Source organism: Silurus meridionalis, chromosome 6 (genome assembly GCF_014805685.1).
Source record: "Silurus meridionalis isolate SWU-2019-XX chromosome 6, ASM1480568v1, whole genome shotgun sequence".
In the NCBI taxonomy this organism is placed as follows: Eukaryota; Metazoa; Chordata; class Actinopteri; order Siluriformes; family Siluridae; genus Silurus; species Silurus meridionalis.
This window is the reverse complement of record NC_060889.1, coordinates 32,274,415-32,289,725: the sequence shown is the minus strand read 5'-3', so window position 1 is coordinate 32,289,725 and position 15,311 is coordinate 32,274,415. Positions and strand designations below refer to the sequence as shown.

Here is a 15,311-nt window from a genome sequence, read left to right as displayed (position 1 = left end):
AAAGTAAAGAAGAAGAAAAGAAATAACGAAAGAAAGAATGAAAAGAGACAAATTCAGAAAGAAACAAGTTAAAAAGAAGAGCCAGACAGACAGAAATAGATAAAGAAAGAAAGAAAGAAAGAAAGATTATGTGATGTTTGAGACATTACAGCAAATACAATCCTGCTCTTTCTGTCTGGAATCACACTCACACACACACACACACACACACACACACACACACACACACACACACTCAGGTTTCAGGTTACACTCATTGTGTCCTCTTTCTGTCTCCCAGCACTTCACTGTCTTCATGGACATTGTCCCATATTTAGCTCTGGTCACTCTGTTGTTCAGGATCACGGCTGCGTCCCAAATAAGCCTCCACACAGCTCACGTCCTTCTACGGTTTTCCCCCCTGGAAGGAGGTGTGAGACACCTGCAGATAAAAGCCCCTTCAGAGCGGAGCTGCATTCGCACCGGGAACACTTCACCACCAAATCTCCACCGTTCCTCATCTTTATCTTCATCTTCATCTTCATCTTCATCATGGCCCCTAAAAAGAAGGAAGAGCCGAAACCCGTCGCTGCACCGAAACCACCGGAGCCTGAACCCCCCAAGGAGCCCGAGTTTAACCCGGCCGAGGTGCAGGTACCTTCTCCCCACCCATTCCTACATCCACACACACACACACACACACACACACACACACACACACACACACACACACACACACACACTCTCTTCTAGTTAAAGGTTAATGAGAAACCCGGATGAGTGGATTATTTCCTCATTAACAGGAGCGTTAACCCCCAACTTTCATTTCCTCTTCCTCAGCAGTTCCTCATCCTTCTGCATCACTTCCTCACTGACTCACTGACTGACTGTCACAGTGTCACTGCAACGATCCTACATTTTTATCTTCTCGAGCATCGAGTGCAGGACAGAGAGAGAGAGAGAGAGAGAGAGAGAGAGAGAGAGAGAGAGAGAGAGAGAGAGAGAGAGAGAGAGAGAGAGAGAGAGAGAGAGAGAGAGAGAGGAAGAGGAAATTTTATTATAATAATAATAATAATAATAATAATAATAATAAAATCATCAGATTACAATCTTTTTTATTTGTTTATTTATGTATTTGTCTGTTTGTTGGATTATTTATTTTATTGTGCTGATCAGAGTTTTGGGACAAATTTCTTTTTTTTTTTAATCTACAGAATATTAAATTAATCAAAAGGTAATTTAAATGAACTGAAAATTAGGAATAAAGATTTATGAAATTAATACATGGAAAATATGATGATATTATTATAATTATAATTATTATTATTATAGCGATCAGTGCAGTGATATCAGTCTTTTCTTTTCAAAGGATGTGTTTCATGTTTAAGCAAATGTTTCCATTTGTGTGTGTGTGTGTGTGTGTGTGTGTGTGTGTGTGTGTGTGTGTGTGTGTGTTATTTCAGCTCACCATCTCATAAATTTTGCTCCATCTGAAAGCGATATTCTAAAAACACAAGTCTGGAAAAGCTGAAACTCAACACCGCATTTATTTCCTCAGAGTTCAGTTTAAACACCAGATTAAAAAAATATCAATTTCAGAGGAGCAGATTTCAGTCTTCAGCTTTCACACACCAAAGTTCATCTGAGTTTCATTACCGACTTCCCACAACACTACACAGTGCTGACCACACACACACACACACACACACACACACACACACACACACACACACACTCACACACACACACACACACACTCACACACACACTCACAAATGCAAGAGAATACAAATGGAAACAAACTGATCACCAGAATCTTCCATTGCCTGATACATGAACCTATGGAAGACACCACATTTACTCGCCCGGTGTCCTGGGACAAACATCAAACATCAACAAAGTCTCACTCTAAAGACCAAGGAGTCCAAACCAAAAAATACATAGTCCAGAAATGTTTAAAATTTTAATCTGACTCCTAAACATCTGGCTGTTTATAACAACCGTGTGAAGCTACAATCCACACTGTAAAATATTCTCATGTGATGCAGATGAAAGTGTATTATTTGGCCCTCACCACCAGGAGGTACATCTTCTGCTGAAGGAACCTGGTAACTTATGTTTTCTTTGTCTGGAGTTGAACATCACAGGTCAGGTCTTTGCAATCAAATATCACCTCAGTGACTGTCGCCATTAGCGGTGGTATTGAGTTTATTACAGATTCACCATAGAAACAAGACCACTTTGTGCTTCCTGCATGAGAAGAAGTTCCAGAATCAGAATCAGGTTTATTGGCCAAGTGTGTTGACACACAAAGGGAATTTGGTTCCAGCTGTTAGTGACTCGCAAAAGTACAGATAAATAACACGATACGACAAAACAGACGATACGAGCTGATACGAGCTGATACGAGACTATACGAGCTGATACGAGCTGATACGAGCTGATACGAGACTATACGAGACGATACGAGCTGATACGAGCTGATACGAGACTATACGAGACGATACGAGCTGATACGAGACGATACGAGCTGATACGAGACTATACGAGACGATACGAGCTGATACGAGACGATACGAGCTGATACGAGACGATACACACAGACTTTATTCCTAACATATACTTTATTATTATCTATCTGCTCCACGTTCCCAAAGACTTTAAAGCTTCGTAAAATGTCTTTTTTGCTCCGGCCTGCTCACTAGGGACAAACTTACACTTAGAAATGAATAAGATGTTCTTTATATCGTCTTCCTTCGCCTCTGCTTTGAGACAGTGTTCATTGTTAAAAGCGAAATACGATTAAACATGAATTGAAAGTTTCGGAGGTCCAATATTTGATCTTTACCCAACATTGTTTTCACTCTGCTGCTTACTGAAACAAAATGCCTGAATGCATTTAAACTGCAGTCAATATAACTGTCCTACTGCTACACCTCCACCTCCACCTCCACCTCAACCTCCCTCTGCTCCTACTCCTACTTTTACTTCTACACCTCCACCTCCCTCTGCTCCTACTCCTACTTTTACTTCTACACCTCCACCTCCCTCTGCTTCTACTCCTACTTCTACTTCTACACCTCCACCTCCTCTGCTTCTACTCCTACTCCTGCTCCTGCTCCTACTTTTACTTCTACACCTCCACCTCCTCTGCTCCTACTCCTACTTTTACTTCTACACCTCCACCTCCTCTGCTTCTACTCCTACTTCTACACCTCCACCTCCCTCTGCTCCTACTCCTACTTTTACTTCTACACCTCCACCTCCCTCTGCTTCTACTCCTACTCCTGCTCCTGCTCCTACTTTTACTTCTACACCTCCACCTCCCTCTGCTTCTACTCCTACTTTTACTTCTACACCTCCACCTCCCTCTGCTTCTACTCCTACTTTTACTTCTACACCTCCACCTCCCTCTGCTCCTACTCCTACTTCTACTCTTGCTCTTACCCTCACTTTTACACCTCCCTCTATTCCTGCTCCAACTCCCGCTTTTACTTCTACTTCAACTCCTACTTGTATCACACTCCTACTTCTATTCCTGATACAACACACTTCTATTCTACTATTATTTGTACTCCTATTCCACACCTACATCTTCTCCTGGTCCTACTTCTAGTTCTATCCTACACCTATTTCTACTCCAATTCCACTTTTTTCTTCTACACCTCCCTCTACTCCTCCACTCTAGTCTCCTACTCCTACATTTACTCCTACTTCTACTCCTACCCCTATTATTCTTCCCTTACATTTACTCCTACCTCTGCACCTGCTTGTGCACCTACTTCTAGAATGTGAAGATGTTTGTACGCAGTTTTATTAAAAACCATGTTGTACATATAACATTGTGTTATTTTTATCCACTTCCTGATCCAGCTTGCGCTCCTCCACCCGAGTCCCTGACGGTTAAATCTACAGCTTATCAAATAATTGACTTAAATTAAATTACACTATTAGTGACACTTGACTAAATATTATGGGATGTCGTGTTGTGAAGGTTACGCTAAATTAGCATTAGCTTCAGCTTGACTGGATTTTTAGCACAGTTTGGAAAAAATAACTAACCATGTGACAAAAGAAATGTGTTCGCACTTAATTTAGCTTGTGTGTGTGTGTGTGTGTGTGTGTGTGTGTGTGTGTGTCAAGGTCATTTCAACATGCTTTAGGACAGAAGGCAGACAAGAGCAGCTGAAAGAACCCGAGTGTAACTCGAGCTGACGAGTGAAATATTTACTAAGGCCTCGGGGTTAAGAAAGAAATAACATCGCACACATTTGCATTCCGTACAAACACACTGTATGACCAACACTTTAGGAGACCAGACTTCTCCAGCCATATGTGGGTCTTCTTCAAACTGTTACCACCAAGTTGGAGATTGTATCGGACAACTGTATACACAATTATATCGGATGCATCCAAAGAGTCCGATACAATAGGGATGAATGTAAACACTGACTGCAACCCCCTAAAGCCCCCGCCCCCAGGCCTGCTACAATCATCACCTACATCAGAACCTGACTTTACTAACACCCTTGTAGCTGAATGGATCTCCACAACAATGTAGTGGAACATCTCGGGCGAGTGGATCTTATTGTAAGAGCAAATGGGATGAAAAAGTGGACTGGGATGTTTATTTAAAAAGCAGATACAAATACTAACAAGTTTAAAGTTAAATAAATAAAAAAGTGAAGATGAAATTCTCAGGTAGTGAAGTTGCTTCACTCCTTTTCCTTCTCTCCATCCATTAATAATTATTCTCTCTATTCTCCTGCAGATTGAGTTCACTCCAGAGCAGATTGAGGGTAAGTGGGATTTGAATTATTTGGCTCCAATTTTAAAATTGTAAAAAAAAAAAAATAATAAAATAAATAACGGAATTAAAAATATAATTAAAAAGTAACACTTGATGGAAACACTTTTTAATAGGTTTGGCAGCCCAAACATTCATGACTCAAACTTTTCATTAAAATCTGCAAACGTCCACCACTAGAGTGGGCTAAAAACGTTCATGTGCAAATGTTTACAAATGTTCAGCTCCTCTATTCCACTCTGGCATATCTTTTTATTTTTAATATTCAGTCTGTATATTTGACCCGAAACATGATATAACTCACCCATTTCCCCGTTTAACTGTCTAATCTAATCTAATCTAATCTAATCTAATCTAATCTAATCTAATCTAATCTAATCTAATCTAATCTAATCTCTACTCCTCAGTGCAGGTTCTGCTACGTTACAGTAGTCCAAGTTGATAAACTTCACGCTTCATCTGTGTGTTTCCTCCTTCTTAGATTTCAAAGACGCTTTCCAGCTTTTTGACCGAACGCCAACCAATGAGATGAAGATCACCTTCGGTCAGTGTGGAGACGTCATCAGAGCCCTGGGCCAAAACCCCACCAACGCTGAGGTCATGCATGTGCTCGGGAAGCCCAAAGCTGAAGGTCAGGACCCAGGAGACCATGTTTGAGCTGTAACACTGGGAGAAGTCTTTAAGATGATGCACATTTTTCTCACACAAGTGTGTGTGTGTGTGTGTTTTCAGACATGCAAGTGAAGATGCTGGACTTTGACCAGTTCCTCCCCATGCACCAGCACATCTGCAAGGCCAAAGGTCGAGGCACGTTTGAGGACTTTGTGGAGGGTCTGAGAGTCTTTGATAAGGAAGGAAACGGCACAGTGATGGGTGCTGAGCTCCGACACGTCCTCGCTACACTGGGTACACATCACGCCATCGCTCTATTATTTCATTGCTCCATCTTCTTCATCACACCATTACGTCATTATTTAATTACACCATTACTTCATCACCCTTTTAGGCCATCACTCCTTTCTGTCTTTAGCATCACCCCATCACTCCGTCTCTTCATCACTCCATCATTTAATTACCACTCCAACACACCATCACCCTGATGTGCAATCACTCCATCACACTTTCACTCTATTGCACCATCACTCATGTCCCTCACCCCATCATTCTGTCACTGTCATTCCATCATTTATTTACTCCATCACACCATCATTATCACCTAATCACACCATCACTCCATCCAATCATCACTTCATCACTCCATTACTCCCACACACCTGTGAGAACTTCCAGCACTAAAATCAGGAAAGTTTGGTCGAACTTTAGTTTCTTCTGTATTCAGGTTTAGTTTTATTTCCACAAACACTCCCAGTTCCTCCTTCCAGTTTCTTATAAAAAAAGTTTTGGCACCCTCATTAATCCCTCCTACACTCTTTATTATTTTGCTTATAAGACCTACATATTTCTCCCCATTGTCTCCCCAAAGCTCCTTCATGACTCTTTCTTTTCTTCATACTTAATTTTCACCAGAAATTAATCTGATCTGTGCTTTACCCCATCTCTCTCTCTCTCTCTCTCTCTCTCTCTCTCTCTCTCTCTCTTCACCTGTTTTTATTCTCCTTTCAGGAGAGAAGATGAAGGAGGCTGAGGTGGAGCAGCTGATGGCCGGTCAGGAGGATGCTAATGGCTGCATCAATTATGAGGGTGAGAGCTTTGATTAACACACACACACACACACACACACACACACACACACACACATATATATATATATATATACAACTTTATACTGCTACATTATACAGTGTTACTAACACAAATATATATTTATATAAATTGTACTTATAACTTTATATATAAAAGTGTGAAGCTCAGTCAGGACTGCAGGTGGCGCTGTTGTGTGTAATGCAACGATTTTTTCTCTTTCTACAGCGTTTATAAAGTACATCATGGCTGGCTGAGCAGGTAAAGTCCTCCCACACACTTCTCATAATGCACCTCTGCTTTCACTTGAATTGATATATATATATATATATATATATATATATATATATATATATATTGATTTGCATTTATTAATATTCCTTCTTTTCTTTTCTGCACAGATTCGGGGATGAGGATGCACATTTCTCTTCTTTACCTTTTTCCCTTTCTTTCTTTCTTTCTTTCTTTTTTTTATAAATCTCTTCATACCATCTCTGCTCATCCCATCTTCCTCTTCTTCCTTTTCCTGTCTTCCTGTACGTCACATCAATGTTCGTTCTGTGGATCGAAGAAAAAAAGAATAAATTAAACTTTATGCTCAATGATAGTGATCTGGTTTTATTCTTATAATCCTTAAAAAAACAGTTTTACGCCATGACCTCGAAAAATATTCATCAGAAACGTGTTTGTTCACTGAGGAAACATTTTCAGAGAAAAAGCGCAAGTCCAGGACGTGTTTGAATGGGTTCCTGTCAGATCCTGGGACAGAGGGTGGGAATAAGGGGCTAAAACAATGCAAATAAATAAATTAATACATTCAGATGTTTAATACTGACATTCAAATGAAAGTTAAAATAAAGAAATTCAGAAAGAAAGAAAGTCCTCTCCTTGGTAAACGCTTTCACTGGACCTCAGCACAGGAAATGACATCATACTCTCTCTCATGTGGTGTTTGGAGATGGCAGCAGACTTTCAGCTATAAAACAGATGTAATTATTGAGGCCTGGTTATAAATTTAGTTTCCCAGAAAGCGAGTGAGACTTCAAACACAAACACGAAACCACAACCAAGCCTGAGATGAACAACTCGCAGTTTTCTCATTTTAGTCTCACATCTATTTCTAGATCATTACACTTTCTTATTAAAGAACTGCAGATCATTTTATTACAATAATTATATTTATTAATCAGTGATATTAAAGGAGAACTAAAACAGGAAGGAAGAGTGATCCTGAGGAAACAGAGAAAAAGATTATTATTTATATTAAACAATTATAATAAACCACACAGTGACATTTAAGAGGAAATCCCTCCAAACTACTCCTCCTAAACGACTCCCTCCAAACGACTCCTCCAAAACGACTCCCTCCAAATGACTCCCTTCAAACGACTCCTCCTAAATGACTCCCTTCAAACGACTCCCTCCAAACGACTCCTTCTAAACGACTCTCTTCAAACGACTCCCTCGAAACGACTTCTCCTAAACGACTCAGTACAAATGACTGTGTCTGGGGGCTCGTTTCTAAACAACTCACACTAAATGACTCCTCGCTAAACGACTCTCTCCAAATGACTCACTTGATTGACTTTTTGCTTTATTCTGACTTTTTCACTCTCAAAGTTTTATCCTCATTCCATCTCAGGAAGCCACTGATTCATTTATTAGGGATAAACATACAATAACAGTGGTCCCCCGCTTATCGACTTTAATCCGTTCCTTAAAACAGGTCGAAATGCTAAAAGGTCGAAGAGCGAATGTATAAGAAATAAGAAATATATAAGAAATAATGGAAAACCAATCAATCGGTTCCCGACCTCCACCGATACCAATTTATTAACAATTTTTGCCCTGTTTTTAGCAGCATTAATACTAAATAATACATAAAACAATACAGGTACATAAATAATACTGTATATAAAACAGTAAAAAGTATAAATTAAAAACATTACAAAAGTAACAAAAAAAATGACTGTTCTGTACTTACTCGTTAAGTCGCAGTGATGGCTTGATGGATTAAGCAGGAGGAGGCTTAGTGGTGCTGAGTGAGTGGTGCTGAGTGAGTGGTGCTGAGTGAGTGGTGCTGAGTGAGTGGTGAGTGGTGCTGAGTGAGTGGTGCTGAGTGAGTGGTGCTGAGTGAGTGGTGCTGAGTGGTGCTGAGTGGTGCTGAGTGAGTGGTGCTGAGTGGTGCTGAGTGAGTGGTGCTGAGTGGTGCTGAGTGGTGCTGAGTGAGTGGTGCTGAGTGGTGGTGCTGAGTGGTGCTGAGTGAGTGGTGCTGAGTGAGTGGTGGTGAGTGAGTGGTGCTGAGTGGTGCTGAGTGGTGCTGAGTGGTGGTGCTGAGTGGTGCTGAGTGAGTGGTGCTGAGTGGTGCTGAGTGAGTGGTGCTGAGTGGTGCTGGTGAGTGGTGCTGAGTGAGTGGTGCTGAGTGGTGCTGAGTGGTGCTGAGTGAGTGGTGCTGAGTGGTGCTGAGTGAGTGGTGGTGAGTGAGTGGTGAGTGGTGCTGAGTGGTGCTGAGTGGTGCTGAGTGGTGCTGGAGTGAGTGGTGCTGAGTGGTGCTGAGTGAGTGGTGCTGAGTGAGTGGTGCTGAGTGGTGCTGAGTGGTGCTGAGTGAGTGGTGCTGAGTGGTGCTGAGTGGTGCTGAGTGAGTGGTGCTGAGTGGTGCTGAGTGAGTGGTGCTGAGTGGTGCTGAGTGGTGCTGAGTGAGTGGTGCTGAGTGGTGCTGAGTGGTGCTGAGTGAGTGGTGCTGAGTGGTGCTGAGTGAGTGGTGCTGAGTGGTGCTGAGTGGTGCTGAGTGAGTGGTGCTGAGTGGTGCTGAGTGGTGCTGAGTGAGTGGTGCTGAGTGGTGCTGAGTGAGTGGTGCTGAGTGGTGCTGAGTGAGTGGTGCTGAGTGAGTGGTGCTGAGTGGTGCTGAGTGGTGCTGAGTGAGTGGTGCTGAGTGGTGCTGAGTGAGTGGTGCTGAGTGAGTGGTGCTGAGTGGTGCTGAGTGAGTGGTGCTGAGTGAGTGGTGCTGAGTGGTGCTGAGTGGTGCTGAGTGGTGCTGAGTGAGTGGTGCTGAGTGGTGCTGAGTGAGTGGTGCTGAGTGAGTGGTGCTGAGGAGTGGTGCTGAGTGGTGCTGAGTGGTGCTGAGTGAGTGGTGCTGAGGAGTGGTGCTGAGAGTGGTGCTGAGGAGTGGTGCTGAGTGGTGCTGAGTGAGTGAGTGGTGAGTGGTGCTGAGTGGTGCTGAGTGAGTGGTGGTGCTGAGGTGGTGCTGAGTGAGTGGTGCTGAGTGGTGCTGGAGTGAGTGGTGCTGAGTGAGTGGTGCTGAGTGGTGCTGAGTGGTGCTGAGTGGTGCTGAGTGAGTGGTGCTGAGTGGTGCTGAGTGGTGCTGAGTGAGTGGTGCTGAGTGAGTGGTGCTGAGTGGTGCTGAGTGAGTGGTGCTGAGTGGTGCTGAGTGGTGCTGGTGGTGCTGAGTGAGTGGTGCTGAGTGGTGCTGAGTGGTGCTGAGTGAGTGGTGCTGAGTGGTGCTGAGTGAGTGGTGCTGAGTGGTGCTGAGTGGTGCTGAGTGAGTGGTGCTGAGTGGTGCTGGTGGTGCTGAGTGAGTGGTGCTGAGTGGTGCTGAGTGAGTGGTGCTGAGTGGTGCTGAGTGGTGCTGAGTGAGTGAGTGGTGCTGAGTGGTGCTGAGTGGTGCTGAGTGAGTGGTGCTGGAGTGAGTGGTGCTGAGTGGTGCTGAGTGGTGCTGAGTGAGTGGTGCTGAGTGGTGCTGAGTGGTGCTGAGTGAGTGGTGCTGAGTGGTGCTGAGTGAGTGGTGCTGAGTGGTGCTGAGTGGTGCTGAGTGAGTGGTGCTGAGTGGTGCTGGTGGTGCTGAGTGAGTGGTGCTGAGTGGTGCTGAGTGAGTGGTGCTGAGTGGTGCTGAGTGGTGCTGAGTGAGTGAGTGGTGCTGAGTGGTGCTGAGTGGTGCTGAGTGAGTGGTGCTGGAGTGAGTGGTGCTGAGTGGTGCTGAGTGGTGCTGAGTGAGTGGTGCTGAGTGGTGCTGAGTGGTGCTGAGTGAGTGGTGCTGAGTGAGGTGCTGAGTGGTGCTGAGTGAGTGGTGCTGAGTGAGTGGTGCTGAGTGGTGCTGAGTGGTGCTGAGTGAGTGGTGCTGGAGTGGTGCTGAGGAGTGGTGCTGAGGTGGTGCTGAGTGAGTGGTGCTGAGTGGTGCTGAGTGGTGCTGAGTGAGTGGTGCTGAGTGGTGCTGAGTGAGTGGTGCTGAGTGGTGCTGAGTGAGTGGTGCTGAGTGAGTGGTGCTGAGTGGTGCTGAGTGAGTGGTGCTGAGTGGTGCTGAGTGAGTGGTGCTGAGTGAGTGGTGCTGAGTGGTGCTGAGTGGTGCTGAGTGAGTGGTGCTGAGTGGTGCTGAGTGGTGCTGAGTGAGTGGTGCTGAGTGGTGCTGAGTGGTGCTGAGTGAGTGGTGCTGAGGGTGCTGAGTGGTGCTGAGTGAGTGGTGCTGAGTGGTGCTGAGTGAGTGGTGCTGAGTGGTGCTGAGTGAGTGGTGCTGAGTGAGTGGTGCTGAGTGGTGCTGAGTGGTGCTGAGTGAGGTGGTGCTGAGTGAGTGGTGCTGAGTGGTGCTGAGTGAGTGGTGCTGAGTGAGGAGTGGTGCTGAGTGGTGCTGAGTGGTGCTGAGTGAGTGGTGCTGAGTGGTGCTGAGTGGTGCTGAGGAGTGGTGCTGAGTGGTGCTGAGTGAGGAGTGGTGCTGAGTGGTGCTGAGTGAGTGGTGAGTGGTGCTGAGTGAGTGGTGCTGAGTGGTGCTGAGTGGTGCTGGAGTGAGTGGTGCTGAGTGGTGCTGAGTGGTGCTGAGTGGTGCTGAGTGGTGCTGAGTGGTGCTGAGTGAGTGGTGCTGAGAGTGGTGCTGAGTGAGTGGTGCTGAGTGGTGCTGAGTGAGTGGTGCTGAGTGAGTGGTGCTGAGTGGTGCTGAGGAGTGGTGCTGAGTGGTGCTGAGTGAGTGGTGCTGAGGAGTGGTGCTGAGTGGTGCTGGTGAGTGGTGCTGGAGTGAGTGGTGCTGAGTGAGTGGTGCTGAGTGGTGCTGAGGAGTGGTGCTGAGTGGTGCTGAGTGGTGCTGGAGTGAGTGGTGCTGAGTGGTGCTGAGTGAGTGGTGCTGAGTGGTGCTGAGTGAGTGGTGCTGAGTGAGTGGTGCTGAGTGGTGCTGAGTGGTGCTGAGTGAGTGGTGCTGAGTGGTGCTGAGTGAGTGCTGAGTGGTGCTGAGTGAGTGGTGCTGAGTGGTGCTGAGTGAGTGGTGCTGAGTGAGTGCTGAGTGAGTGGTGCTGAGTGGTGCTGAGTGAGTGGTGCTGAGTGGTGGTGCTGAGTGAGTGGTGCTGAGTGGTGCTGAGTGGTGCTGAGTGAGTGGTGCTGAGTGGTGCTGAGTGAGTGCTGAGTGAGTGGTGCTGAGTGGTGCTGAGTGGTGCTGAGTGAGTGGTGCTGAGTGGTGCTGAGTGAGTGGTGCTGAGTGGTGCTGAGTGCTGAGTGGTGCTGAGTGAGTGGTGCTGAGTGGTGCTGGAGTGAGTGGTGCTGAGTGAGTGGTGCTGAGTGGTGCTGAGGAGTGGTGCTGAGTGGTGCTGAGTGGTGCTGAGTGGTGCTGAGTGGTGCTGAGTGAGTGGTGCTGAGTGGTGCTGAGTGAGTGGTGCTGAGTGGTGCTGAGGAGTGGTGCTGAGTGAGTGGTGCTGAGTGGTGCTGAGAGGTGCTGAGTGAGTGGTGCTGAGTGGTGCTGAGTGAGTGGTGCTGAGTGGTGCTGAGTGGTGCTGAGTGAGTGGTGCTGAGTGGTGCTGAGTGGTGCTGAGTGGTGCTGAGTGAGTGGTGCTGAGTGGTGCTGAGTGGTGCTGAGTGGTGCTGAGTGAGTGGTGCTGAGTGAGTGGTGCTGAGTGGTGCTGAGTGAGTGGTGCTGAGTGGTGCTGAGTGGTGCTGAGTGGTGCTGAGTGAGTGAGTGGTGCTGGTGAGTGGTGCTGAGTGAGTGCTGAGTGAGTGGTGCTGAGTGGTGCTGAGTGGTGCTGAGGAGTGGTGCTGAGTGAGTGGTGCTGAGTGGTGCTGAGTGAGTGGTGCTGAGTGGTGCTGAGTGAGTGGTGCTGAGTGGTGCTGAGTGGTGCTGAGTGAGTGGTGCTGAGTGGTGCTGAGTGGTGCTGAGTGAGTGGAGTGGTGCTGAGTGGTGCTGAGTGGTGCTGAGTGAGTGGTGCTGAGTGGTGCTGGAGTGGTGCTGAGTGAGTGGTGCTGAGTGGTGCTGGTGAGTGGTGCTGAGTGGTGCTGAGTGGTGCTGAGTGAGTGGTGCTGAGTGAGTGGTGCTGAGTGGTGCTGAGTGCTGAGTGGTGCTGAGTGGTGCTGAGGAGTGGTGCTGAGTGGTGCTGAGTGGTGCTGAGTGAGTGGTGCTGAGTGGTGCTGAGTGAGTGGTGCTGAGTGGTGCTGAGTGAGTGGTGCTGAGTGGTGCTGAGTGGTGCTGAGTGGTGCTGAGGAGTGGTGCTGAGTGAGTGGTGCTGAGGAGTGAGTGGTGCTGAGTGGTGCTGAGTGGTGGTGCTGAGTGGTGCTGAGTGAGTGGTGCTGAGTGAGTGGTGCTGAGTGGTGCTGAGTGAGTGGTGCTGAGTGAGTGGTGCTGAGTGGTGCTGAGTGAGTGGTGCTGAGTGGTGCTGAGTGAGTGAGTGGTGCTGAGTGGTGCTGAGTGAGGTGGTGCTGAGTGGTGCTGAGTGAGTGGTGCTGAGTGAGTGGTGCTGAGTGAGTGGTGCTGAGTGGTGCTGAGTGAGTGGTGCTGAGTGAGTGAGTGGTGCTGAGTGGTGCTGAGTGGTGGTGCTGAGTGGTGCTGAGTGGTGCTGAGTGAGTGGTGCTGAGGAGTGGTGCTGAGTGAGTGGTGCTGAGTGGTGCTGAGGAGTGGTGCTGAGTGAGTGGTGCTGAGGTGGTGCTGAGTGCTGAGTGGTGCTGAGTGGTGAGTGAGTGGTGCTGAGTGGTGCTGAGTGGTGCTGAGTGAGTGGTGCTGAGTGGTGCTGAGTGGTGCTGAGTGGTGCTGAGTGGTGCTGAGTGAGTGGTGCTGAGTGGTGCTGAGTGAGGTGCTGAGTGAGTGGTGCTGAGTGGTGCTGAGTGAGTGGTGCTGAGTGAGTGGTGCTGAGTGGTGCTGAGTGGTGCTGAGTGGTGCTGAGTGAGTGGTGCTGGTGAGTGGTGCTGAGTGAGTGGTGCTGAGTGGTGCTGAGTGAGTGGTGCTGAGTGAGTGGTGCTGAGGAGTGGTGCTGAGTGCTGAGTGGTGCTGAGGAGTGGTGCTGAGTGGTGCTGAGAGAGTGGTGCTGAGTGGTGCTGAGTGAGTGGTGCTGAGTGGTGCTGAGTGAGTGGTGCTGAGTGGTGCTGAGTGAGTGGTGCTGAGTGAGTGGTGCTGAGTGAGTGGTGCTGAGTGGTGCTGAGTGCTGAGTGGTGCTGAGTGGTGCTGAGGAGTGGTGCTGAGTGGTGCTGAGTGGTGCTGAGTGAGTGGTGCTGAGTGGTGCTGAGTGAGTCGTGCTGAGTGGTGCTGAGTGGTGCTGAGTGGTGGTGCTGAGTGAGTGGTGCTGAGTGGTGCTGAGTGAGTCGTGCTGAGTGGTGAGTGGTGCTGGTGAGTGGTGCTGAGTGAGTGGTGCTGAGTGGTGCTGAGTGAGTGGTGCTGAGTGGTGCTGAGTGAGTGGTGCTGAGTGGTGCTGAGTGGTGCTGAGTGCTGAGTGGTGCTGAGTGGTGCTGAGTGAGGTGCTGAGTGAGTGGTGCTGAGTGGTGCTGAGTGAGTGGTGCTGAGGTGCTGAGTGAGTGAGTGGTGCTGAGAGAGTGGTGCTGAGTGGTGCTGAGTGAGTGGTGCTGAGTGGTGCTGAGTGGTGCTGAGGAGTGGTGCTGAGTGGTGCTGAGTGAGTGGTGCTGAGTGGTGCTGAGTGGTGCTGAGTGAGTGGTGCTGAGTGGTGCTGAGTGGTGCTGAGTGGTGCTGAGTGAGTGGTGCTGAGTGGTGCTGAGTGAGTGGTGCTGAGTGGTGCTGAGTGAGTGGTGCTGAGTGAGTGGTGCTGAGTGGTGCTGAGTGAGTGGTGCTGAGTGGTGCTGAGGAGTGGTGCTGAGGAGTGGTGCTGAGTGAGTGGTGCTGAGTGGTGCTGAGTGAGTGGTGCTGAGTGAGTGGTGCTGAGTGGTGCTGAGTGGTGCTGAGTGAGTGGTGCTGAGTGGTGCTGAGTGGTGCTGAGTGAGTGCTGAGTGGTGCTGAGTGAGTGGTGCTGAGGAGTGGTGCTGAGTGGTGCTGAGTGGTGCTGAGTGAGTGGTGCTGAGTGGTGCTGAGTGAGTGGTGCTGAGTGGTGCTGAGTGGTGCTGAGTGAGTGGTGCTGAGTGGTGCTGAGTGAGTGGTGCTGAGTGGTGCTGAGTGGTGCTGAGTGAGTGGTGCTGAGTGGTGCTGAGTGGTGCTGAGTGAGTGGTGCTGAGTGGTGCTGAGTGAGTGGTGCTGAGTGAGTGGTGTTGAGTGGTGCTGAGTGGTGCTGAGTGAGTGGTGCTGAGTGGTGCTGAGGAGTGGTGCTGAGTGAGTGGTGCTGAGGAGTGGTGCTGAGTGGTGCTGAGTGGTGCTGAGTGAGTGGTGCTGAGTGGTGCTGAGTGAGTGGTGCTGAGTGGTGCTGAGTGGTGCTGAGGAGTGGTGCTGAGTGAGTGGTGCTGAGCTGAGTGGTGCTGAGTGGTGCTGAGGAGTGGTGCTGAGTGAGTGGTGCTGAGTGGTGCTGAGGAGTGGTGCTGAGTGCTGAGTGAGTGGTGCTGAGGAGTGGTGCTGAGTGGTGCTGAGTGGTGCTGAGTGAGTGGTGCTGAGTGAGTGGTGCTGAGTGAGTGGTGCTGAGTGGTGCTGAGTGAGTGGTGCTGAGTGGTGCTG

General features: G+C 48.3%; 1 protein-coding gene across 1 annotated transcript; it reads left to right on the top strand.

Annotated features, from left to right (window-relative positions):
- The first annotated feature begins 445 nt into the window (after positions 1-445).
- Positions 446-7,089, top strand: myl13 (myosin, light chain 13). The gene is made up of 7 exons (XM_046850673.1): positions 446-633; positions 4,751-4,778; positions 5,268-5,417; positions 5,519-5,692; positions 6,410-6,487; positions 6,716-6,748; positions 6,889-7,089. The coding sequence occupies exons 1-6, from the start codon at positions 532-534 to the stop codon at positions 6,742-6,744; spliced, it is 561 nt and encodes a 186-aa protein (XP_046706629.1). The 5' UTR covers positions 446-531; the 3' UTR covers positions 6,745-6,748; positions 6,889-7,089.
- The last annotated feature ends 8,222 nt before the right edge of the window (positions 7,090-15,311 follow it).

What these genes read in the sequence shown, in the direction of transcription:
- myl13 (XM_046850673.1), top strand. Translation starts at nt 532, where the DNA reads ATGGCCCCTAAAAAGAAGGAAGAGCCGAAACCCGTCGCTGCACCGAAA. An exon ending in TTAACCCGGCCGAGGTGCAG is followed by an intron (nt 634 to 4,750) that starts GTACCTTCTCCC and finishes ATTCTCCTGCAG; the next exon opens with ATTGAGTTCACTCCAGAGCA. An exon ending in ACACGTCCTCGCTACACTGG is followed by an intron (nt 5,693 to 6,409) that starts GTACACATCACG and finishes TTCTCCTTTCAG; the next exon opens with GAGAGAAGATGAAGGAGGCT.